Below are 25,353 nucleotides of genomic sequence, written 5' to 3'. Positions count from 1 at the left end.
GAACTATTCGTTTTAAATTTCAACATCTCCGTACGAAATTTGTATTAATCTAGCGGGCTGCACAAACATGTCAAAATACATTTATTTGATTGAACTGATATTTTTAACCGGAATGGCAGATGGAATTTGTGGTTATCGTCCCTTAAAAAACTTATAATACACTGGAATTAAAACTGAGAAACTGAATAACAGAGAAATAATTATTGATATAAGTTTATTTTCAATCAATTCATCATGTCATGCCAGTAAATAACATTTCTTATTGAGAGAAAAGAAATAAACTGAACATGTGTGATGAGTTATTTACAAAACGTGTTCCAATATTATTCAAGAGTCCAGACAGGGAGGACAGGTAAACAGTTTTCTGTCTTCGTTTTAATTGATGCATTATAATATAAAATGTGGGGTACAGGTCAAATCGGCACCTATAGAAACTAAGAAAGTCAAATCGGCACTTGGTCAAGTCGGCATCAAGTCAAATTGGCACCTATTTAAAGTCATTTCAGCATTTGGTTAGTCAATGTGGCACCAAATATTTTTTGTTTACCTTTTTATTTGGGGATAATAATTTTTTTCGTTTGTTTATATATTTTTTTTTCTCCAAAAAAAGATTTGAAGAGATGTAGGAGCATCTTTTTGCATTTACCTTAACCTGAGACTACTATAACCCATAGTGTTATAGTAGTCTCAGCCTTAACAAGCTTTAATGACCACTTAGTGATGACATTTAAATGATTCTGACACTTCGTGCTGCATTTTGTTACAGAAACCCAAAAACTAATATGACCCTCCTTTTCCTACTTATAAATTCTGAGTTTTCATCTATTAAATCTTATTTTTGTTCTGTAGTCTCTTCCTGTCCATTGTTGGAACTGATGCAGACTTAAGGAAACCAGTTGTGAATATCAATCACTTAATGGATTATACCTCAATTGAGGTATAATCCATATTTTCACAAAATGCAGCACCGGAAGTCAGAAGCAATTATATGTCACCCAAGAGAACTCATCAAAGCTTAAGATGGTATAGATGCAAAAAGATGCTTGATTATCTCTTAAAAAAACTTTGCGATAAAAACTACATTATACTTGACAAGACGAGGGGAAGTCAATTAATGGCTATTCCTGACCTGTTGAATTAGGTGAAGAGGTCCCCTTCCCTTCAAACATTTCCTTTTGGTGTAAAAAAATAAAAGTACCCACATTGATGACCCAACAAACTTTTAAGTTATCCAAGTATTAGATGTAAGCTTTTCCATATCTGAGGGGTGTCAGCCCCCAAGATATGAGACGATTACATCTGATTTACATAGAAGTAATAAATAGATATTTTGTCTATTCTCTTGTTCTAAAAGAGCAATTAGTTTTGATAAAACAGGAAAAGTGTCATTATCTCAAATTTACCAGATGCAGTAATCACTTTCAGAAGATTTTTTGTACATTGTAGTTATGGATGTGGAATGAAATCTTACATTCTTAATTGGGTCTATTTTTCTGTCATCAAATTGATACTGTATCTGCTTTTGTATAACAATATAAATCACTGTACTACAATGTATCTTGTCCTTTTCTGCTTTAATTGCCAAATCTGAACTTTTTGCTGATAAATGATAACACTTCTATGTAAACATGGTAAATAGGAATGTAACTGACCCCATGCTCATTTGACTTTTATAATCTAAGATTGTCTTCAATATAACATTTACAATCTTATCACTCAGTTAAAATTTTTGGGAAAATGTAATATTTAAATTAATCATAGATTACAGATTGATATCATATGTTAGTTTTCTTTAATTTTCCACTTTGGTTTCTGGTATGTAATGCAAAGAGTACATTGTTGCCTTAGTTGAAATTGCATGTATTAGATTTTGTAATTTGTATTTTTTTGCAACAAACAAAATGACACATATTTGGAATAGATGAATTTATGTAACCATGTAAAAGCTGAATGGATGTACATAACATGTTTTTTTTAATTTTCAGGCGAGAACATGTTTATTTGAAGATGGAACTTCAAACCTTGTCGTCACCTCTCCACAAAAAGGTAAAAATTACCTGTATTTCATTCTGTAAAGAACCAAAATTAGATAATTTCAATAGATTACTGGACCAGATATTTATATTGTTTTTGTATAAGATATTTACCTGATATTATTAATGCTTATTCTTGGCAGTTTTCAAAGGCCTTACACATTGAAATAGCTTGACAATTGTAACTATTGGTTGATTATACTTCTGGACCTGGTTGTTCATCACAAGGTTATGTTTACAATAAATCAGTCATAAAACTTAATTGCATACTGTAAATTAAGAAATTATTGTGAAGTTTTTATTAATGCGAATAAGCGACTGGGTGAGTATTGCTATAATAAGAACTCACATTCTGATATCTGTATGCAGATTTTCCGGAAATTGCAATTATTGCTCTCGTATTTTTGTCCATTCTTCAAAAATCACAATAATAAATGGACACAATAATTTCTGTATTAACAGTAGTTAACAAATTTTGAAAATTAAAGAGAATAAGACAAAAGTGATAAGATAAACAATTAATACAATAGACATGATAGACAGGTAAACATGTATAACATGTATGATGTATTTAATACTGTAAACCAGGAAATTTTCACACCCTCTTTTTTTGCCATTTGCCAACTGAATATTAATTTGCACCGTTTTAAATTCGTGATCGTGGGAGCTACAAAATGTATTTACAAATTTTTTGAAATGCTACTGTGATGCATGTAACTTATATCAAGTGTTGAAAATCGATCAGAAAAAACTTTTTATCTGAACAAAGCGAACAGTTACACATGTATCATCTGTCACGAGTGTTTTATATATAACAGTATCAATAATTTCCGCTTGCACAAGATGACTTTCATTTGGATTCGACTGTCATGAGATAAAAGTTTTGATTTCTGATACTGCCCTTTATTCAGAAATAAAGTCAGTAAAATTGTTTTTATAAATCGCACCTGTTCATAAACCTATGTGTATAAGTTCATGCATGGATTGGTCCTCATCCGTTGAAATGGGTTTCCTTGAAATATTACCAGAAGTTTAATTTTCGTGTATTAATTCTTACCGCAAAAATAACAAAATAAAACTTCTGCGAAAATTTCCCTGTTTACCATGTTTACAGTCACATGACAGTACTTGAAATTCAGAATACAAAATGTACCATGTTATAAATCATATATTATGAATCTATGAAAGGTATTAATTCTTTAATTTAAGGAGCTGGTAGTAAGACTGACAGATGAAAGAGATTTATTTTTCTTGTACACGTTAAGATTAGGTGAAGAAGATTTTCAGAGGTAAAATGTTTATTTTTGTTTGTTCCTGCACCATTTTTATACGACGGCAAAATTTGAAAATTTTTTGGTCGTATATTGGTATGACGTTGGCGTCGTCGTCGTCGTCGTCGTCTGGCGTCGTCCGAAGACACATTGGTTTTCGCACTCTAACTTTAGTTTAAGTGAATGGATCTCCATGAAATTTTACCATAAGGTTCAATACCACAAAAGGAAGGTGGGGATTGATTTTGGGGGTTATGGTACCAACAGTTAAGGAATTAGGGGCCAAAAAGGGGCCAAAAATAAGCATTTTTGTAACTTCCAGACAATAACTTGTGTGTAAGTGTATTTATCTCTCTGACATTGTACCACAAGGTTCCATATCACAAAGGGAAGGCTGTAATTGATTTTGGGGGTAATTGCCTCAAAATTTTAGGAATTAGGGGCCAAAAAAGGGGCAAAAAACAAGCATTTTTCTAGTTTCATGACAATAACTTGTGTGTAAGTGTTTGGATATTTTTGAAATTGTACTACAATGTTCCATATCACAAAGGGAAAGCTGGAATTGAGTTTAGGGGTAATTGCCTGAAACGTTTAGGAATTGGGGGCCAAAAAGGGGCCAAAAATAAGCATTTTTCTAGTTTCCAGACAATAACTTGTGTTCAAGTGTATGGATCTCTCTGAAATTGTACTGCAGGGTACCATACCACAAAGGGAAGGCTGGGATTGAGTTTGGGGGTGATGAATCATAAGGGGGTTCAAAAAATTTGGGGGGGGGGGGGGATTTTTTTTTCTCCTTTTTTTTCTTTTTTTCCTTTTTTTTTCTTTTAAAATTTTCCATTTTAAGTTGGTTATTTCTGATTAATATTTAAAAGCAAATAATAATGATATGGTAGGAGATACACACCAAACAGGATGTGTAAATTATTATATAATAAGTATTGTGCAATAGCAAGAAATTTTCAATTGCACAGTATTGCACAATTGCAAGAAATCTTCAATTGCACAGTATTGCGCAATAGCAAGAAATCTTCAATTGCACAGTATTGCACAATAGCAAGAAATATCCAATAGCACAATATTGCGCAATAGCAAGAAATTGTCAATTGTACAGTATTGCACAATAGCAAGAAATATTCAATTGCACAGTATTGTGCAAAAGAAGATACTTTGTATAAATTGCTTATTTCTTGATCAATTTCAATGGGGTTTTATTCTTGAATTCTTGGGGTTCTTTAATATGCTGAATCTAACCATGTATTAAGTTTTTGGATTTTGGGCCCCGTTTTTAAATTCGTCCACATTGAGGTCCAAAGGGTCCAAAATTTAACTTTGTTTGATTTCATCAAAAATTGAATTATTGGGGTTCTTTGATATGCCGAATCTAACCGTGTATTTAGATTCTTAATTTTTGGTTCCGTTTTCAAATTGGTCTACATTAAGGTATAAAACCACTAATTCACAGCCCCATTGCTTTCTATGTTAAATTCTGCAATTTCAAGCATAAATGGCTACTTTGTCTGAAGTTCAAATAAAGTGGCAGTTATTTCATGTCAAAACTGTACTTTATGCTGACTTGTGCTGAAAAAATCAACATACCTTTAATTGCATATTAGAGCGTACTGGTTCCCGGAAGTTTGATAGTACAAAAACAGGAACTTCTGATCTGAACAACAGGCCAAATGAGCCCTCCTATTAAAATTGCATATACTTCTTTATTATTCAAATAAAACTTTCAACAAGGGTTCTACAGTGATCCCAAGTCCCCAATCTTTCATTTGATACTAAAACTACCCAAATATTCCCACTATTGACAAAGATACAGCTATGCGTAGGAACTATTTTGTTTAAAATATGTACTACTTTCTTGTATGTTCTTTCCGACCGGGCCTGAATTAGTGGTTCTATACCTATAACAGCACCAAACTTGTTATATTGACTTCTGCTTGACTTAATTTCCTTCTATGATCTATTTCTAGCATAGAAAAACACATAAAGCTTTTGTCAAAACACTATATCACTGAATTCAAGCTCAAATTGGACTGGTAGTAACATATGCGTTAAATAAAGAAAACTACATATGGATACCAATAGTGACAGATATGACACTTTTTCAATTTTTACCAGTTCTGATTTGTTAATATCTACTCAAATAACAGTGTTCTTACCTATATGTCTTATTTTTATCAGAAATTCTTCCTTGAATATAAATACAGTGGTCCAAACATGAAATATAATTGATAATTTTGTCCCCCCTTTTTTCTACATGTTGGAAAAGGAGAGTGATTTGGTAAAAAAATCATACTTTTATGTATAAACATGGATCAACAAGAGCAATTTATGTATCTCCAAGCTAGACAACTTGCTAAAATGGTTATTAAATGCATTTCAAGAGAGATTTTGGAATTCCTATATAAGTATACACCAATTTTCCTTGAAATAAATAATTCACCAAGAAACACAATAAAACTTGAACACTCACTAGATAATTTGACCAAAAACAATATTTATACTATAAACTAGTCATAATATACAAGTTTCATTGGTTTCAGTGTTAGATAATCCAAAAATTTAAATTTCAGGTAAAATCTTAACTGTGTGCATGCTAAATGACCAAAAAAGGCTAAACTACCTTATTGTAGCAATTTGAGGGCCGTAATTTGACACTAACATAATTGTTACATAAAAAAAATAATGTAACATGATTTCTGACAACAAATGTGACCAGTTTTCACTGTAAAGGGTATGATTTCTAAAAATAGAATTTCACATGCCTGTCAGTAATAGGTATAAAACCACTAATTCACAGCCCCATTGCTTTCTATGTTAAATTCTGCAATTTCAAGCATAAATGGCTACTTTGTCTGAAGTTCAAATAAAGTGGCAGTTATTTCATGTCAAAACTGTACTTTATGCTGACTTGTGCTGAAAAAATCAACATACCTTTAATTGCATATTAGAGCGTACTGGTTCCCGGAAGTTTGATAGTACAAAAACAGGAACTTCTGATCTGAACAACAGGCCAAATGAGCCCTCCTATTAAAATTGCATATACTTCTTTATTATTCAAATAAAACTTTCAACAAGGGTTCTACAGTGATCCCAAGTCCCCAATCTTTCATTTGATACTAAAACTACCCAAATATTCCCACTATTGACAAAGATACAGCTATGCGTAGGAACTATTTTGTTTAAAATATGTACTACTTTCTTGTATGTTCTTTCCGACCGGGCCTGAATTAGTGGTTCTATACCTTAAGGTCAAAAGGGTCCAAAATTAAACTTAGTTTGATTTTAACAAAAATTGAATTTTTAGGGTTCTTTGATATGCTGAATCTAAACATGTATTTAGATTTTTGATTATGGGCCCAGTTTTCAAGTTGGTCCAAATCAGGGTCCAAAATTAAACTTTGTTTGATTTCAACAAAAATTGAATATATGGGGTTCTTTGATATGCTGAATCTAACCATGTATTTAGATTTTTGATTTTTGGGCCCCGTTATCAACTTTGTCCACATTGAGGTCAAAAAGGTCCAAAATTAAACTTTGTTTGATTTCATCAAAAATTGAATTCTTGGGGTTCTTTGATATGCTGAATCTAACCATGTATTTAGATTTTTTATTTGTGGACCCGCTATCAAATTGGTTCATATTGAGGTCAAAAGGGTCCAAAATTAAACTTTGTTTGATTTCATCAAAAATTGAATTATTGGGGTTCTTTGATATGCCAAATCTAACCGTGTATTTAGATTTTTAATTTTGGGTCCCGTTTTTAAATTGGTCTACATTAAGGTCCAAAGGGTCCAAAATTAAACTTAGTTTGATTTTAACAAAAATTGAATTCTTGGGGTTCTTTGATATGCTGAATCTAAACATGTGTTTAGAATTTTGATTATGGGCCCAGTTTTCAAGTTGGTCCAAGTTGGGGTCCAAAATTAAACTTTGTTTGATTTCAACAAAAATTGAATATATGGGGTTCATTGATATGCTGAATCTAAACATGTATTTAGATTTTAGATTTTTGGCCCAGTTTTCAAGTTGGTCCAAATTGGGGTCCAAAATTAAACTTTGTTTGATTTCAACAAAAATTGAATATATGGGGTTCTTTGATATGCTGAATCTTACCATGTATTTAGATTTTTTATTTGTGGGCCCGCTATCAAATTGGTTCATATTGAGGTCAAAAGGGTCCAAAATTAAACTTTGTTTGATTTCATCAAAAATTGAATTATTGGGGTTCTTTGATATGCCAAATCTAACCGTGTATTTAGATTTTTAATTTTGGGTCCCTTTTTTAAATTGGTCTACATTAAGGTCCAAAGGGTCCAAAATGAAACTTAGTTTGATTTTAACAAAAATTGAATTTTTGGGGTTCTTTGATATGCTGAATCTAAACATGTGTTTAGATTTTTGATTATGGGACCAGTTTTCAAGTTTGTCCAAGTTGGGGTCCAAAATTAAACTTTGTTTGCTTTCAACAAAAATTGAATATATGGGGTTCTTTGATATGCTGAATCTAAACATGTATTTAGATTTTAGATTTTTGGCCCAGTTTTCAAGTTGGTCCAAATTGGGGTCCAAAATTAAACTTTGTTTGATTTCAACAAAAATTGAATATATGGGGTTCTTTGATATGCTGAATCTTACCATGTATTTAGATTTTTTATTTTGTAGGCCCGCTATCAAATTGGTTCATATTGAGGTCAAAAGGGTCCAAAATTAAACTTTGTTTGATTTCATCAAAAATTGAATTATTGGGGTTCTTTGATATGCCAAATCTAACCGTGTTTTAGATTTTTAATTATGGGTCCCGTTTTTTAAATTGGTCTACATTAAGGTCCAAAGGGTCCAAAATTAAACTTAGTTTGATTTTAACAAAAATTGAGATCTTGGGGTACTTTGATATGCTGAATCTAAACATGTGTTTAGATTTTTGATTATGGGACCAGTTTTCAAGTTTGTCCAAGTTGGGGTCCAAAATTAAACTTTGTTTGATTTCAACAAAAATTGAATATATGGGGTTCTTTGATATGCTGAATCTAACCATGTATTTTGATTTTGGACATTGGACCATAATAGGTAAATTAAAAAAATTGAAGTTCTTAGACCACATTCTTTCTGTGTCAGAAACCTATGCTGTGTCAAATATTTAATCACAATCCAAATTCAGAGCTGTATCAAGCTTGAATGTTGTGTCCATACTTGCCCCAACTGTTCAGGGTTCGACCTCTGCGGTCGTATCAAGCTGCGCCCAGCGAAGCATTTTATTAAGGTTAATGTTCCTTTAATTTTAATAAGTTAATCCAGCAGGGGCGTAGCTTCCCAGAGGCACGACAACACGTGCATCCACATCGTTTTCACCACAACAAAAAACGAGAGAGACGGACAAAGTTAACATATAGGAATTGGTCAATCGGACAGAGTAGGGGGGGGGGGGGGGGGGATATTAACGTGATGCATCTATTATCTATTATGGAACGTGATTCTGTATTTGTTTAATGTTCTGAGACTGTTTGTGTCTTGCCCCCCACCCTAACTGAATCGTCGACTCTGTCTCCATCTAACCACCCTCCTTATCCAGATATTTGCAATATCTCAGTAGAATGTTTACAACAAGACAGAGTGAAACTAGATTGGCTGACAAAAACATCATGGGAAAATGTTGCAAAATACAAGTTTCCTTTAAGGTAATTTATAATTTTACGAACAGAAGTATACTATTTTTAAGCAAATAAGGGTAGATCTAAGTCTAAGAACAAAAACACCTCAAACTTTAGGACCAGTTTAAAAAACCCATATCGTCCCCTTCATCAATCAGGAACTATTTCTGGCAGAAATCTAATATTTAGTAACAAGCTTCATGAATTTTTTTACCTGTCAGTTCCCTCCCTACTTCTTGTCTACCAACTGATACCACTTTGTAATGTAGGGTTTCCTAGTTAACTAGTAAGCAATAGCTCACAGTTGTAGATTTTGTATTTAGTAAAAAAAAATACTCAGCTCATTGGTTGACAGGCTTAAGAGTATAGCCTCATACGATGAAAAATAAAATCATCTCCTTCAGAATCCCCTAAAGCCCCCCCTAATATATCCACATATAGTATTGTGTTTTTGTTTATTATCCCCTGCGTAACGTGTTGCGGTGGACATGGAAATACCGGGTGTCCGTCCTCCGGTCTTGTTAGTGCTCTCACAGGTACAATTTTTGCCAGATTTTTATAAAACTTATACTATAGGTTAATATCAGCAATATCTCGGACAAGTTCTATAATGTTGGCCAATCAACTTTTTTAAAAGAGTTATGCCCCTATGAAATATTAAATTTATGGAAAATGGCCTCGTTAGCGCTCTAACGGGTATAATTCTTGCCAGATTTTTATAAAACTTATACTATAGATTAGTATCAGCAATATCTCGGACATTTTATATATTAGTGACCGATCGACTTTTTTAAAAAGAGTTATGCCCCTTGGAAATATTAAATTTATGAAAAAATGGCCTCGTTAGCGCTCTGTACCCACTGGGGGGTCCTTAGGTGGCCCCCAGACCACACACCATTTAGTTTGTGATTCCACTTCATTAAGAAGGTTGCTTCGCCCCTGCCCAGGTACATTGTGTGTGACATGTAATTAGTCCATTTTGAAAACCTGTACTGAGTTCTTGTGATAACTGTCACTTTGATATCGTCTGCCTTTTTACATGAAGTCAAGATTTTTTTATCCCAGTTTAGGCTGGTTGTAATACCATCTAACAATTGTTTTTTATTTAACATATTTATCACAGGCACTTGTCTCTACCAAAATAAAAATTCATGAGTTATATTAAGTTTTTTTTTCAGAGACAAGTGCCTGTAATGTTTTTATATTAAAGACTTTTGTTGCTGTATATCATATTTGTTTTTCGTTCATTATATTGTACATAAATTAGGCAGTTAGTTTTTATCGTTTTAATTGTTCCACATTTGTCATTTCAGGGCCTTTTATAACTGACTATGTGGTATGGGTTTTGCTCATTGTTGAAGATGGTACAGTGACATATAGCTGTTAACTTCTATATCATTTGGTCTCTTGGTGGAGAGTTGGCAATTATACCACATCTTCTTATTTTTATATTTGTAGTGAACATGTGAATATTTTTAATGTACAAGTTCATATAAATTTCTTTTTTATTCTTTTTGTAGTTTGAAAACTCAGCAAGGTTTGTTGGTGGATTTTGCTGCTTTTCCACAGAAGTTTATAGATCTGTTAGAAATGTGTATACGTGAAGAACACAAGGAAATGCCAAAGTAAGCCAAGATAAGTTGGTACATTGTACTTACAAATGATATGATTAATTTCTCTATAAATGTATTTTGATTCCTCCTCATGCTTATATCAGTTTCTTTTGATCTTTGCACTTTCAATATTTATATTCCCACTTTGAGGGAGGGGTTATACTGTTTAACTTCTGTCTGTCAGTCTGTCCAATGTAGTTTCTGTTGCAATTTTCTCAGGAACTACAAAGAGCTTCCAGAAATTTGGTTTTATCCCTCATCAACTTCCTGTTTACGATATTCCTATATATTGTAACACATAATGGCTGTATATGAAATTTTCTTCCATCACATATTTCTCGAGAACTTCTAGTAAGATCTCTCTGATATTTGTTATCAGGCTTCATGTGAACATGTTATACATGTACCAGGAAATGCATCTTCATATCCATTGCTCTTCAACTTCCTGTTTATAGAATACTTAAAGCAGGGGTTTCATTAGTGAGCAATATCTCAAAGTTCTACTGGTTATACATATTTAACTCTATTAAGAAACTCTATGGAAGAAAACTATTAACATCAGTATAAATCACTGAATGTGTTGATTTTTTTCTGTCCTAAATCCTAAAAAACAGTCCCCAAAAAAAACAGCATAACAAACCAAATTGCATTTTTTGTGTTCTTTGGCAGAACATTTCTTTGTGTTTAAAAAAGAATTGACCTGTTGTTCAATTCTTTTGGTGATCATACTTTTTTTTTTCTATTATGATTGTAAATTTATTTTCTATTTTTCAGATTTATCTTACATTTTGTGAGTCAAGGTAGTTACACTAATGAGAGAACTACAGGAATGTTAAATGTTATAGAGACAAATCCATTCAAACATCTTACACATCTTAGTCTAAAGTTTATACCAGGAACAGATTCAGATGTCAAGAAATATCTGGCAGATTGTCTTAAACAACTAAAGGTAATATTTCATAGATGTAAAAAAAAGTTTTAAGATAAAATTGCATTCATATTTGATTCTTATTCTGTTTGTAACTTTTATACTGGTTTGACAGTGTTGAAAACTTCATGAATCAAAACCACTGTTGTTCACTACACATGATGATAATTTTTATACTCAAGAGTTATTTAGATATAAAGGAGTTAGCATTGCAATGTTGTTTTTTTCTGTCATCAATCTGTAATTTAATGGTTGCTCTCAGCAGATAATGAAAATACACATGTCTTCATATTTTACTTTAAAATCTATCAAGAAGGTTGCCTGAACAAATCTCTCCCAAAATTACTATTATATCTTAATAAATAGACTACAGAATTAATTCAAATGTTTCTTAAACAATCAGTAAAATGTTATGCTTGCTCATAGAGTAGAAAATTGATTAAATCAAATTTAATTGAATCTGCTTTGTCCGAGTATTTTTAATGAAATGTGATACTTGACATTATGAAGGAATTATTTTGCTTCAATCAAAAAAGTATACCAGTATAAAGCAATCATTTGACAAAAGTAACTATTATTGAAATCAAAAGTACCCGGTATGTTTATTTCAGGATACCAATGCATTACTACAACAAAGATTAGAGCATACAGATACAGATCTAAATCAGAGACTCCAGCAAACACAAGAGGTAAGAACAGTTATACTGGAACTTAAAGGTATAAAAGTAACCATAGCAAATAATTGTTAAACAAATTCTTGACTAAAATAGTAACTTTCAATATACGCATGTAATACAAGAAGAATTTCTTAATCACAATTAAGCAATATAACTAAAAAGAGCTAGAGAGAAACATAGTTTGATATTTTTTCTCATAGAATTAAGCCTAAGCAAAGCAGAAGCTCATAGCATTTTGGATGATTTAAAACTGTATTGTTTGAATAGATATACAACATGTAGGTGTAATGTTATTACGGACTGTTTATACATTAATTCAGTGTTGAAATTAACCCTAAAAATATTAAAGAAAGATCCTACTTCGTAGGTTATTCAGTAGTTATATTATGGGTGTGCTATTTGGATATAAATCATTTTGTCAATGCTTTTGCTTGCCAAAATTGCCTATTTTGTTTGAAGAAAATGTCCTCTAAAAGTCTAAAATTGTGCTTAATGAATATTTATGTAATATTGATCTATTGTATGTTTTCTAAAAAGATTATTTCTTGAAATTTTACAGACATTGAGCAGTAAGACAATAGAATTAGATAACCATAAAGCTGAATGGTCAGCCAGATTGAATGAAATGTCTGCTAAACATAAAAATGAAATGGCAACTGAAAAAGAAAAGATGCTGCAGGTACTGTATAAAGAAAAACATTCATTTTACCATGTTCATATTGTTAATATAGGGAATATGCTTAAAATGCTATATTATATCTTTTGAAAGTGGGAGCACAGAGTTTGGAATGTGACAGCCTTTCCAAGTGACCATTAGAATTCAAAGCATTTGGGGTAAAATTTCAAAAAGTATACACCAAAACATTATGGACATTCAACCAATAATATGACTTTCTATTTTTGTTAGGAACAACAGAATTACCAAAGTTCTATATATATTGAAATAGTGACTGTCACCATTTGGATTATTTATCCTCTTATGTCGTTAGCAATAATTTTAACTTCTTAACTTTTGTATAAACCTTTCAGTTATATTATTATGTATTGGCTATATCCATGAATCAGATCATGATTCATTTTGCTTATCAGTTATAAAGCTTGACAATTTTAGTGATTTCAAATGAATTCATGAAAGGTTTGTTAGAACCTTGATACTCAATGTTTTAGAAACGTATACATTGTGTACAAATTCTTTTCTTGTACAATTTGCAGTCTAAAGCTTGTTCCATTTTAAAATAAACAGTTCTTGCTCAGGGCTTTGAATTACTGTTTTCCATTGATAGATGCAGAGTAATTTCCAACAGAAACAGGAGCGAGATAGGAAAGATTTAGAACAAGCACACATGAAGATTGTAAAGCAATTAGAATCACGCTTGTATGAATTCGAAGGATCTAATAAGGTTTGTTTAGACAGAAACGATCAGGGGCAATTATTTGCCTAAATTTAGTGCATATTTAAGTTACCATACATGATCTTTAATTTGCCCTTACATGGATGAAGTTAAAGAAGTTCAAAAAGGAAAGAAATCCTATTTAACAAGTAACCATGATAACAATCCAGGATATTCATTGTGTTGTATTCATTTTTGAGTATTTTTTTATTGGAAAAGTATGGGCTCACCCCAAAAAAACAACTTTATATTTGGTGGGAATATATGTCTTTTAAAAGAAACATTCTCTAAATTTTATATTTATTTTGCTGTTGCCAATGTTTCCACTATTGAAGGAATTATGGATGTAAAACTGCATCAGATCAGCTTTTTTCTTCATTTTCATGAAATATGTGCATATTATGTTGTTATTACATTAAAATTCTTATATTATTTGCATATCTACAAATACTTGAATGTTACAGGTTCATTAGAATTTCTTTTCCTTGGTTTACACTAAGTTTACTATGTTGCAGAAAGTGCTTTCTAACATTTTTTCACTGCGGTATATTCATGTGAGACACATAAAGGTGAAATTTTTTTTTTAAAAAGTAGCAACTGTTTGGGATGAGAGTTTGAAGGATTTAACACATTTCCTAGAGGTTATTGGTGTGTTAAGGGCATACAATACAGTTACAGGGGAGGTAATAACGTTGCTAATGTAAAATGTTATTTTTCACGACGTCAAACTGTGACATATCGGGAAAAATGCATTTTCGACTGATTTTTATCATTCAGACTGATTTAACTTGAAAATGAGTTCATGGACCCCTCTTTTTAAAAATGACATTTGGCTTAATTATGTATGAAGATTCTTTGTGCCAATTTTTATGAACAAATCACCGATGAAATTTTTTAGAATTAGATAAATATATGGCAAAAAATGTCGTTCTTTGACTAAAATCATGAAAATGTGATAAAAATGAATAATTTCCAAAGAATTGTTACACAAATTCAAAGCAAACTTATAAAGAGAAGATATTCCAGATGCTTTTACAAAAATCCGCTAGCGTTTATCTTTTGAAACAAAAAAGTTAAGTATGTATTTCCAAAGGATAGAAATGACCAAGAAAACGAAATTTCCAGTAAATGTCTGAAATTTCGACCCCATCTTTTTCTAAAAGTAGCACATGAAGGTATATTTTTTATTACATAATTGAATTGATTTAGGTGAAAATTGGCTTCTATGCAAACTTTTGTCAAAAATTTACTGTGGGATCAAAACTGTATCGTATGCCCTTAACTGGGCAGATGCACTCACAAACTTAACATATTAAGATGTCTGATGTTATGTACATCCACTTTGTCTTTTTCAATAATTAATAAGATTCTTACTAATTTTGGTGTCTATTTTATTGTATTTACATTGTAGGATCTCACAGACAGGAAATATAAAGCAGAGTCTTCTATAAGAGAGTTGAAATCTAAATTATCTTCTCTTGAAGAGGAACATTTGAGGGCAAAACAGGAACTTCAGAGTTTACGGAAACAAAATACTACATTGGACAGTGAATATCATGAACAAGAAAAGTTAATAAATCAAATGAGAACTAAATTAGCTGTGTTAGAGCAGGAGATGAAGGATAAGGAAAATCTTATAGCAAAATCTTCAGATTTGTTAGGATCAGAGCAAGACCAAAAGGTAGTATCTTATTAAAAGTAAAATTTCTAGATTAAGAAATTTTACTGTCTGTAGGTTTTGAATTTGTTTAAATTGTATCTTTGCTAGTTCTTTGTTGATAACAAAGGCCAGTTTTAGATTATGCATTTTAAGATATTTGCCATGAGCAGTTTTGATTAATGTAAATCAAGATTATTGCTGACATTAAAAGTGGTATGTCTATATTATTTCTTGTTTGAAACTTTGATGTCTACAAATTGTAAAATCTTTTGAACATCACTCAGTTTCATGTAACATTCTCAGTAACTGATACTTCAGCCCAGTTTTGAAATACCTTTATATCCTAAACATGAACAGGTATATGAACTTAATAAAAATATCAAAACATGGTACACACAATTCAATTGAAATGTTTTAGTGTATGTATGACACCTGGGTTTTTATTCAGCTGGGACTCGTCACTTCTCTGATGAGTCCAAATGAACTCCAATAAATCTGCTTTCTAGGTTGGTTAAAAGCTTTACTTGAATGGTCTGATTATAGTAAACAGATATAACAACTTGATAATTCTATTTATTGGTGCATATGCTAAGGCTTTTCAGTTAAAATGAATGTGGGGTGGTAGGGAAGCAAATTTTATTTTTGGTCATTGGTTATTTACAAATGGTTTTCTATCTAATGTAAGCAAAATTTCACTCTCGAAAGCCCTTCTTATCCTCCCACATTAGTTTTAATGGAATAGCATTTAAACTGAAGTAAAATAAATTCAAATTATCCCCCAAAAAAGAACATTTTCATATTTTATTTGTAATAAGAAATTGTTTATTTTACATTTATTATTTGTTTTACAGAGAAAATATGAAGAAGAACTAGATGGTAGAGTGAGAGAAAAACAGAGGCTTGAAAATAAAGTTAAAGCAATGTCAGAGGAACTCATGAAGGGAAATGAAATAATAAAAAAATTACAAGGAGAAATTAAAAATTATCATGCTAAGGTTATTATGAATTATGAAATGTTTTTGCTCATGTTATATGCTTGAAATAATGTTTAAAATTGTAAAAGAGTGATGCAATATAACTGTAAACACAGCAAGGGCTAAAAAAGAATTTTTTATTATCTTATTTGTGGTATATGCGATTATGATAAATTTTCTATATAATTCCCAGTAAAAACACACCCAAAGCATCAATATTTGAGTAGTTAGCAAAGCATTAGAGGAATATATACATCACTTCCTAGAGAACAGTTCTCTAAAATATTATGTTTCTTAAAATATATGGTATACTATGTATGTAAAAATGAAAAAAATGAATGTTACTAATATAATTTGGCTTATTTCAGATTAAATTAAGAAATCAGATTGCCACAGAACAAGAAAAACTTTTAGGAGATAAAGACCATGAATTAGAAAAGTTACGTCAAGATTTAGCGACAACAAAAAATACTCTCAAGACCACAGATGATGAGGTTTGTCAGACAAATACTTAAGCTTTGCTAAAAATTAAGATTTAAATTTTATTTTTAAGACAGAATGCGGCATTGTTTTATAGGTGTTCTGCAATAAATATCTTGCCACTTGTGTACTTAAAAAGTCAAAAACAATTAACTATTTTTAGCTATTTTTATCAATTTTTTGTCAGATAAAAATTACTGAAAAGTATCTTTAATATTGATGAATCTTCTTTTACCAGTCACTGTATTACATCATATTTCAGAATAAAAAGTTAAGTGAAAACTTAGAGACAACTATAAAGAAGTTAGAAGAAAGTAAACAGTTGTTAAAGACAAATGAGAATGGTATGTGTATTATTATAAGTGATATGTGAAAATGGTGTGTATATTATTATAAGTGATTTGTATGCTCTGTCCTTATGCCAAATTCTGATGCATTGTAATAACATACATGAAAGTAAAGATTTCCCATTCCCATGCAAATCAGTCCATTAGAAACTTGCAAGAAAAATACATACGGTTACAAAATCTTTCTTATATATCTATATGCAGAATACTTTAAATTAGGCATTTGATGAGCTTAGCCTGTATGTACATGTCCACAATGAAGTTTGGGTTTGAATTTTCCTTATGAAGGTAAATGAAAGTGTCTCAGAAATTTTCCAAATTTATAAAGTGTTATTTTATATTACTTGACATTAATCTATATCTATATGTATACTCTCTCATTTTCACAAAACTTGCATGAGCAATATGTCTTGCCTTCTGTTGGTCATGTTGATAGGATGTTAAGTTATGATACTTATTTGATTGTTATGATACCATATCACACATACAAATATTTCCAGCTTATGTATTTTTATATAGAACTTAAGCCTATGTTTATTTTATCAAAATATAAAAAAAAACATTTCCTTTATACCTCTCCTATCAAAATATAAAAAAAAACATTTCCTTTATACCTCTCCAAACTTTGTTTGAAAGGGTAAAATAGAGAAAAACACACAAGCAGCATTACAATATACATCATACATTAGAGTACACATAAGACTATATATTATACTTGGAACTGACAAAAGGATATAATGTTAGAAATTGTTATTAGTCTAAAAAGAAATGCTGTATTACTTTAATTACGATTGTAATGTTTAGATAACATATAATATCATATATGTAGCTATCAACTATTCTCTAATAAGTACTTTCAATATACTATATTCATGTTATATTTTTTATTTAGTGATTAATTGGTTAAATAAACAGATTAATGAGACACAGATGACACATCAGAGATTAGGAACATTTGAAATGCCAGGAGCCACATCTAAATTTAGACCTACAGGAACTGCTGTGGTTTGTAGAATTATGAACATTTTATTAAAAAGAAGGATGTATCTTGACTAGGGGTTATGTTACAGAGGTCTATATCTCCTGGAATATAACTATACATATTTTTCAAGATTTAAAGTAGGAAGTAGATGAATCTGTTTAATGATATACAAATACTGTCTTGATGAGGTAAATATATGATTTAATTGACTCTTTTCATATAATGAAGACATAATCTTTCAATTAGTTTAATTGAGGTCTGGAGATAGCATGTCAGTAACTGCTAGTAGTCCTTTGTTAATTTATGTTGATCATTGTCATTTTGCTTAGTTTCTTCTGTTACCTATTCTAACATCAGACTCAGACTTCTTTTAAACTGAATTTTACTGTGCGTATTGCTGTGTATTTGTTTATTCTACATTGGCTAGAGGTATAGGTGGAGGATTGAGATTTCACAAAACATGTTTAACCCTGCTGCATTTTTGCACCTGTCCCAAATCCGGATCCTCTGGCCTTTGTCAGTCTTGTATGTTTTTGTCTCGCCTTGACGAAGTCAAAAAGCGAGACATAGGTATGCTGTTTCCAGCGGCGGCTTCAACAATGTATTAGTTTGTGATTAGGTCTAGTTTATGGTGATCCAAAAGTGATAGGTCATTGATATTTCGTATGCAGTTGTATTAGCATTGGCACATCTCATTTCCATGGAGATTATTTGGCCCTGCCCCCTCAGTCATGGTCTATTGACTTTGAAACTTTGGCTTAGTTTACATGTATTAGTTTGTGATTAGGTCAGTTTATGGGGAACCACTAGTGGTAGGTCGATGATATTTGGTATGCAGTTGTATAAGCATTGGCATATCTCATTTCCATGGAGAATATCTGCCCCCTTAGTCATGGTCAATTGACTTTGAAAATTTTGCTTAGTTTACATGTATTAGTTTGTGATTAGGTCAGTCCAAGGGGAACCATTAGTGGTAGGCCAATGTTAATTGGTATTCAGTTGTATAAGCATGAGCACATCTCATTTCCATGGAGAATATTTGGCCCTGCCCCCTCAGTCATGGTTTATTGACTTTGAAACTTTTGCTTAGTATACATGTATTAGTTTGTGATTAGATCAGTTTAAGATGAATTGCTAATGTTGAGTCAATGATATTTGGTATGCAAATTCATTGGCATTTGCAAGTATCGTATCCATGGAGATTATATAGCCCCACCCCCTCATCATGATTCATTGACTTTGAAACTTTTACATAGTTTACAAGTTAATGTATGTGTATAGGTTTGTTTAAAGGGAACAACTTATAATAAGTCAATGGTATTTGGTATGCAGTTGTATTAGCATTGGCACATCTTATTTCCATGGAGATTGTTTAGCCATGTACCTTCAGTCATGGTTCATCGACTTTGAATATTTGAATAACTTAAATGTTAAAGTATTGCTATTTTAATTTCAACATTTGCATTATCAAAATTACAAAAAGGCGAAACATATCTCTGTGATAGCAGTTTATTTTAATTTTGGTTCATTTATATGTTTCGGAGTTCAGTGTGACATCCATTTCGCTGAACTAGTACACATTTTTGTTTAGGGGCCAGCTGAAGCCCACCTCTGGGCACACAAAAGACGATAATTGTTTTATTCCATATTCTGACAGAAACAATGTAATTAATGGCATTATCTAGCAAAACCAATTGTACATCAAACATTTCACCATAATCATACATGTAAAGGCATGTGACGTTTAGCACAGTAAATATGACTTTTCTTCGTGTGAATATGCTGTGTTATTCAAAATCCAATTCATATAGAAAAACCTACTAAAATAATACAAATAAGTAAATAATCATATATATTGCTCACCAACAGGAAAGTAGTAGTTAAGTTATTTATTTTATTTAAAAGTAGGGTTATTTATATGTCTGAAAATAATGACAGTGGTAGGAAGTAATATATTTCTTTTTCTTTATCTTGTTTGTTAAACATTGCTTTTATTTTTTCGTATTAGTACATGTATTAGAATATATTGAGATTCTGAAATTATATAAGATTAACAGTTGGATAACATACACAGATATCTCACAATTTACAGTAATGTTTGCCTTACAGCACAATTATAGTACATCTAGTTATGGTTCAGCAGGATCTCACACGGACTCACACCATTATAACTCAGGAGTAGGAGTACCAAGAAATTATCCTAACAGACAACCACAAGTAAGTTAATAAACTTCTTATGTTAAAAAAGCTAAGACTATACGGTACAATAAAAAAAAGTAAATATGTGCCAGATAGGTCTGTAAAGCAGTTTTCATATTTCTAAAACACTACTTATTTTGGAATCTGATGATTTTTTATGCCCCACCTACGATTGTAGTAGGGGTATTATGTTTTCTGTTCTGTGCGTTTGTCCGTCTGTCCGTCTGTCCCGCTTCAGCTTAAAGTTTTTGGTCAAGGTAGTTTTTGATGAAGTTGAAGTCCAATCAACTTGAAACTTAGTACACATGTTCCCTATGATATGATCTTTCTAATTTTAATGTCAAATTAGAGTTTTGACCCCAATTTCATGGTCCACTGAACATAGAAAATGATAGTGCGAGTGGGGCATCCGTGTACTATGGACACATTCTTGTTTTAAATAAAACAAATTAATGGATATTTAACGATAGAGCTACAATACATAAATAATTGTAGGTTTCATAACAAGTGAGAATTGGATATTATACATTTATTTCCGGTGCCTGAGGGAGATATGAAGATTTGATCACCCAAGAAAAATCATATTTCCTGAGAGCATCGCCGAGGGTGAACAAATCTTCATCCCTAAGCCAAGGGAAAGTGAACATGACATTAATTTACATAATTGTTTTCTTATCTGCTTCTTTTTTGATAACTTAAACACAACATAAACAATGAAAATCAGTATCGATCAAAAGTTAATTTTTATTCTTTTTTGTTTGTTTTTATTACCCCGCTTTAAAAAAGTGGGGGTATACTGTTTTACCTCTGTCTGTCCGTCCGTCCTTCCATCTGTCCGTCCATCCATCTGTCAGTCGGTCCCATGAATATTTTTCGTCGCATCTTTCTCAGGAACTACATCATAAGGATTTCTGAAATTTGGTTTCAGGGTTTATATAAGTCACATCACATATGTCTGTTGCCATGGATGAAATGTACATAGCCAAATGTAATATTGTCTCATGATGCTGGACAACCAAATCAAATTGACTAATTTTTCGTATCATATGCCGTGCAGTGTGATACGAGAAAGATCTTTTCATGGAAGAAATAGATAACAGGTCACAACCATAAGAGAAACTATACTTTTGTTATGAAGTGGGCATAATTATTTAAATAAACTTAAGTCAGTCAGGAAAAATTTGACTTGGATATTGTGTTAAACATATTTCAACAATCATACCCAAACATTTTTTCAGGTGCAATACAACCCAGGTAATCCTAGGAGAACTACAATACCTCAGCCATCAGGAAGTAGAGGTGGTCCTCCTCCTCCTATTCCAGAGGAGATAAGACCTCACCACCACTCACCTGCCTCCAACCATTCAGGAGGAGATAAAGAGAAGTAAAAAAGTTTCCTCAGCCAGTAGTATTATATTTTATGACTATCCACAAGTACTACTGGTTCTTTGACTATGGTATACCAGAGGACACAAGACAATAACCTTAATTGGGATAAAGGACGAACAATGATAATCCATTAGTACATGACAAAATGCTCTTATGAAAGTTTCATTTTAAAAGTCTTCCAGCGAATCCCTTCATGCTTATTTTACAATATTTATAAAGAGATTTGACCAATGTAGGATTCAGTACCATTCATAACCAAGTGATTGCAAGAAAGACAAGATGTATCAAAATTTATTTCACATCTTTATTAATCTTAGGAATTCCTCATCAAACAGTGTCAAATCTCAGGCACAGCTTATAACTAGTATGTTTTGGTAGAAACTTTATATTTGCATTTGAATTCTTATTATGATATAGTGATGTCCAATATTTTAGATATTCTCTTATTATACCCCACGCAACCAGTTGCGGAGGGTATAATGTTTTTGACCCGTCCGTCAGTCCGTCAGTCCTGTTTCTTGTCATCGCAACTCCTCTCAAACCACACAACAGAATTTCACGAAACCTTTTTAGATAATAAGGACATACTATGTAGTTGTGCATATCGACAGGAAATTACGATTCAAATCTTTTTCTAGGAGTTACGCCCCTTTGAACTTATTTACTTTAATGTACTACTGCAACAGTTTGTCATCGCAACTCCTCTCAAACCACACAACAGAATTTCATGAAACCTTTTCAGATAATAAGGACATACTACGTAGATGTGCATATCGACAATTACGATTCAATTTTTTTTCCAGGAGTTACGCCCCTTTGAACTTATTTGCCCAATATACTACTGCAACCTTTTGTCATCGCAACTCCTCTCAAACCACACAACAGAATTTCATGAAACCTTTTCAGATAATAAGGACATACTACGTAGATGTTCATATCAACAGGAAATTACGATTCAATTTTTTTTCCAGGAGTTACGCCCCTTTGAACTTATTTGCCCAATATACTACCGCAACCTTTTGTCATCGCAATTCCTCTCAAACCACACAATAGAATTTCATGAAACTGTGTAGATAATAAGGACATACTATGTAGATGTGCATATTGACAGGAAATAATGATTCAATTTTTTTTTCTTACACTTATTTTATTTCTCCAATAACAATGTGGGGACGTGGGGTATGTGAGCGCGCTCACTAAGGTTCTTTAATTTGACCAGAATTTTCATCATGGTACGTTTACCTTAATTTCAATAAGCATCACTAATTCAAAATGAGTGTCAACAATAAAAGTCATCTAACATGTCTAACAAAAGACTTATGGGAAAATAACAAATAAAGGTAATTTCCATTAAATTTCAGAGACAATTTCCCCCAGACTAGGCCTGAATCATTCTGACATTAAACAAAGGGATATGCTTTACATTTATAATAAATTTATTATTTTCTCCTTTCAGTGACCCACCTTTAGACCCAAAGTATTTACAGAAAAGTGATGAAGCAATACACATCAGAGGACTAGGACCTAGGACACATTCTCCTCCTACAATATCTAGCTCTGCTCCAAATCTGAACTCTGTCCGACTAAGTCAGCAGGGTATTGTACCAAGGACTACACAACCTCCTCTTGCCTCAGCTTATTTTCCAGGACAAAAAATGTCTTGATGTTTAAAAGATATTTTTTAGGAAAACTTTATAAAATATCAATTTTGCCAGTGTCTAACACAATCAACTCTAGTCTGTTCAGAACACTGACTAGATTAGACACTAGATTTCTGCAACAGTTGACATCTTGCAGAATAGCAAAGAATTCGACCCTCCACTTCATATGCATCTATTCATAAGCTCTAATAATATGTTCTAGTGTCATTTGAAGAGGATATGTTTAATGAAATATTGTTATTTTGTGTGAAACAACAACAAAGTTAATTCATGAATGTTAATAAACCTAGCTTGTTTAACTATATGCTGTAGCTAAACTTTCTGAAGTACCTCTAAATATGTTGCATGGTATAAGACCTTTCCCAGTAAAAAATATAAAAAGCATTGGTGTTGAAAGACACCAAAAATAAATAATGTATAGTTGGTTAGGGTTTTGATGACATACATTGTTGATTACTATCTGGTGGCGACTACAGCATGAATTATTTGAATAAAGCTTTATATTTCAGAAGGTAGAATGACCTAGATACTTCACACCTTGGATGAAGATGCGTTATGTTTACAAAATTTCTGTCTGTCATATGCCCATTGTCCTTATTTTCATGGTTCAGTGATTGCTTGAAAAAAAATGTATAATTTTTTTTGTTTTGTGAAATACTCGCTTATTATGATTAATAGGATAACTATATTTAGTATATAGGATCCTTGAAAGGTCGGAATGTCCATCAGACAGGGTTCACCTGACCTCAATTTTATTTCATGGATCACTGATCAAGATAAAGTTTTTTGTGGTCACGTCCCTATCTCAGATACTATTAACTATATTTTGTGTATGAAATAATTGTAAGGTGTACAGTAGGTCTGGCAGGTTTCATCTATCCTTGACCGAATTTTCATGGTTGATTGATCAATGTTAAGTTCTTTGTGGTATCTCAGATTCTATAAGCAATAGATCAGCTGTTGGTGTATGGAATGATTGTAAGGTTTACATGTCTGTCTAGTAGGGTTCATCTGACCTTGACCTTATTTTCATGGATCATTGAAAATGATAAGTTTATGTGATTCAGGTATTAAAACCTTCCTGTTACAGACTTTCAACATAAATTCAAGCACTCTTGTTTTAATCTGGTGAAAATACATTTTGTGTACTTAATATCAAATAAATTCTTTAGAAGTTATGACCCCTTAGTCATTCATGATTTATTTTGTAACATCAGTTTTATGATAATTTTTCATTATTTAACAGTTTTTAGCATAAATAACTTAGGCCACAATCCGTGAATCCGAAAATTATTGTGTCTAGGGATTCATTATAAACTTTGAACATTTTAGAGCCAATGTTTTACTGAAGCTTTTAGGTCTGAAAAATGCTGAAAACAATGGTGTTTTGGCATCATCTTAAAAATGTGATGACTTTGGAGTCTATAATGGACTCTTATGAAGAGATTGGTTTTACTAAGCATTAAGGCATTGAAATACATTTAAGAACTTAAGTGTGGCCTTTTTGATATTTATGATGAAGATGAAATTCAAGCTATATTTTGGAAAAAGTGAACCTTATCCTTTACAAAGTTGGTGGATATAAGAAACAGTGTCTTCCAAACTCTACATTTTCATTTTATAGCCATAAGCAATTTTGTTTCTATAAATGGATAAACATATTTTTTATGAAAAATTCCAACCATTTCATACTGTGTAGCATCACCACCTGATAAAGGTACCCCAAAGCGGTGGAAAAACAAATTTGAAGTCAGGTAAGGTCAAATTCTACTTATTTTCATTATATTCTACATTTTGCTGACAAGTAAAGTTTTGGGATAGTGATTCCTAATAACGTAGCTACTATTTAGGGCTGATAATGATCCTTTATTGACTCTCTCTCTCTTCAAATTGTCAGAATCAGATAAGGTGGTACCTGATAAACGAAGCATGTGACAAGTTCAAACTTGTTAAAAACACATCTATCCAACTATTCATTTGACATTTTTGTAGAACAAAGGTATATCATATTTCAGCTTGAACAACACTATTTCGAAAATAAACTATTGTTTACACAGAGAAATTCCTTCAAATAAAGCGGATAAATTGTTT

At 31.8% G+C, this 25,353-nt stretch overlaps 1 protein-coding gene across 1 annotated transcript; it reads left to right on the top strand.

Moving 5' to 3' along the window:
- Positions 1-66: 66 nt before the first annotated feature.
- LOC127732531 (spindle assembly abnormal protein 6 homolog) lies at positions 67-24,928 on the top strand. The gene is made up of 16 exons (XM_052241562.1): positions 67-352; positions 1,986-2,046; positions 3,243-3,322; positions 10,482-10,586; positions 11,349-11,523; positions 12,114-12,191; positions 12,739-12,858; positions 13,463-13,579; positions 14,982-15,251; positions 16,082-16,225; positions 16,573-16,698; positions 16,947-17,028; positions 17,924-18,036; positions 20,123-20,230; positions 21,451-21,596; positions 23,058-24,928. The coding sequence occupies exons 1-16, from the start codon at positions 288-290 to the stop codon at positions 23,263-23,265; spliced, it is 1,998 nt and encodes a 665-aa protein (XP_052097522.1). The 5' UTR covers positions 67-287; the 3' UTR covers positions 23,266-24,928.
- The last annotated feature ends 425 nt before the right edge of the window (positions 24,929-25,353 follow it).

Source organism: Mytilus californianus, unplaced genomic scaffold (assembly GCF_021869535.1).
Source record: "Mytilus californianus isolate M0D057914Y unplaced genomic scaffold, xbMytCali1.0.p SCAF_1, whole genome shotgun sequence".
Lineage (NCBI taxonomy): Eukaryota > Metazoa > Mollusca > Bivalvia > Mytilida > Mytilidae > Mytilus > Mytilus californianus.
The sequence above is the reverse complement of the archived record's forward strand: the minus strand, read 5'-3'. Positions and strand labels throughout refer to the sequence as shown.